General features: G+C 46.6%; 1 protein-coding gene across 1 annotated transcript in view; it reads right to left on the minus strand.

The window, feature by feature from the left end:
* kiaa0825 (KIAA0825 ortholog) overlaps nucleotides 1-2,500 on the minus strand; it is a 44,905-nt gene that overhangs the window by 12,226 nt on the left and 30,179 nt on the right. The window contains 2 exon segments of the mRNA XM_042070888.1: nucleotides 404-501; nucleotides 504-553. Of these exon segments, the coding sequence (XP_041926822.1) occupies nucleotides 404-501; nucleotides 504-553 (148 nt within the window).

Below are 2,500 nucleotides of genomic sequence, written 5' to 3' on the forward strand. Positions count from 1 at the left end.
ACAAAGTCCCACTTGCCCACTACACCTCCACACCAGTCTGCTGTTGTTATTGTCACGGTGCGTTTGTTTGTTTGTTTTTGTTGTTGTTGTTACAGACTTTCTTTTTCCACATCTTTTACTTGGAGATGTAGTGCAACATGTCTCAACTCATCTCATCTCATCTAGACCAGAGGAATCGTTGAGAATCAGCCCTTATGATGTGTAGAGTGTGGGGTGTAGTGGTCAGGGATCTGGACGTCCAAATGGAAGGTTGCTCCAGGACTGTCGCAGTAGTTAGTTTACTGTAAAGTTGCTCTGGATAAGATTGTCTTCACTTAAAGATGGAGCCTAACGTGGTCTCATCTCATTTGCATCAGAAGAACCATACCACGCTACGCTCCGCTCTAGCATCTTTGCTTCCTACCTCATAGAAAGGTTTGGGGTCGGCCCAGTAGTGGCTCTCAGCGTCCAGCAGCAGACTGGAGGCACAGACGCCCAGGCAGTAGCTGGTCAGCTGGTCCTGAGGGAGGTGCTCAGGTCCAGGCACTTCTGGGTGGGGAGCTGGGCCAAAGGTCTGGGGGGGGGGGGGGGGGGGGGGAGAGAAAAAAACAATGTGATGCTTAAACCAGGAGGGCAGGTTCTTGTACTGTGGGTTGGATGCTATTTCTCATTTAGAAGCAGCTTTGGGTTGAAGTGTCAGCTAAATTAATACATTTATTTCATGTCTAGGTTTACTATGTTTTTACTATATTTTTTATGTAGGAAAACTACAGCAATTTTAAAAATGCCCCCAGAGTGTAGCACTGTAGCTGACTGGCTGCTTTTTTTTCGTACAGATAGTACTCGGTGATCTCAAGAAACAGAGATCTTTGTGAAAAATTGCCGGAATTCTGCTTTAACAGTGACAGTGCAAAGTATATATCCAAGCCAGATTGAAGCCTAGAGGCGCATTTGCATCTGTAGTCCTTGTAAATGTATATGCCCTGAAAGTAAATAAACAACAAATAAACAATAAACAACTTCCACACCAATGCCAATTATCATCACCTTTAAAACACCACCATGGTGGCTCCTCAACAATACTTTCTGGAAACGCAGTTTGGAGCAAGAAACTTCCGGGAAATCAAAAGGGGTGACTGAAGGGTCTTGCTTCAATAGAGTCCTGCTGAAGGGTGACCAGAGATAAACGTGGCTGGACAATGTCTGGCTCGGGCCCTGATTACAGCTTAAGGAGCGCTGATCGACTTGGCAGGGAAATCAGCAGATGCGGATCCATCTTGACTCTCCAAAAGGCTTGTGTCTCTCTCTCTCTCTCTCTCTCTCTCTCTCTCTCTCTCTCTCTCTCTCTCTCTCTCTCTCTCTCTCTCTCCTCTCTCTCTCTCTCTCTCTCTCTCTCTCTCTCTCTCTCTCTCTCTCTCTCTCTCTCTCTCTCTCTCTCTCTCTCTCTCATTTAAATCCCTCTCTACTAAAAACAAGACCACACATGTTCTCAGAACAATTGCCTGTCTGTCCCCGTCTCTCTCTCCTCCTCTCTCGCACGCTCTCTCCTTCCATCTATCAATCTCTCCATCTCTCTCTCTCTCTCTCTCTCTCTCTGGCCTTTGGCTATTCGAGGGTGAACATCTGTTTTCCAACAAACACACACACAGAGACACACAGACACACACAGACACACACAGACACACACACCTCCTACAAACTTGAATGGCTCTGTCAGCCTTGACTCACCCTGCCTCTCATATTCTTTACAATCCAATTATGGAATTTTAGTATTTCTGGCAATGGGTTGGCCCACTCCCCCAGGCCCCTCAGAGAAGCCTTGTGCCGGACAAACCATAAATCCTGCAAGTTTCTCTTAAAAGAACCGAAGACATTCCTTCACCACACGCAGGTTATATCTTCATCTTCTCGGACACTGCTGAGTTCCCTGTGTCGGACGTTTCCATCACTCGTGACACGCCGCTGTGTGAACTCTGAACTGCTTTAAGTGGACGTGGTAGGCGGGGTAATGAATTGTGGAGATTCTATGTAAACTCTTTGTCTGGGTGAGACAGAGAAGGGAAAGAAGACAAGTGTGTGTGTGTGTGTGTGTGTGTGTGTGTGTGTGTGTGTGTGTGTGTGCAGGTACTTTTGTGTGTGTATGTGAGAGTGAGTGTGAGTGTAGGTACTTTGTGTGTGTATGTGAGAGTGAGTGAGTGAGTGATTTGTGTGTGTGTGTGTGTGTGTGTGTGTGTGTGTGTGTGTGTGTGTGTGTGAGAGTGAGTGAGTGATTTGTGTGTGTGTGTGCGCGTGTGTGCATGCGTGTGTGAGAGAGAAGAGAAGAGAAGAGAAGAGAAGAGAAGAGAAGAGTAGCAAGAACACACAATTGAAAAGGAGTTCCAGAAGTCATGTGGTTGCCTTATCATCCCCATAACAGGGGCAGAGAGACCCCCATAACATAAATATGGTCTTCTTTCACAGGGCTCACACAATCTGATATTAGCAGACAGCGGGTGCGCTGAGATAGCGTCTGTAAGTCTAG

The sequence above is a fragment of the Alosa sapidissima genome, chromosome 18 (assembly GCF_018492685.1).
Source record: "Alosa sapidissima isolate fAloSap1 chromosome 18, fAloSap1.pri, whole genome shotgun sequence".
Classification (NCBI taxonomy): domain Eukaryota; kingdom Metazoa; phylum Chordata; class Actinopteri; order Clupeiformes; family Clupeidae; genus Alosa; species Alosa sapidissima.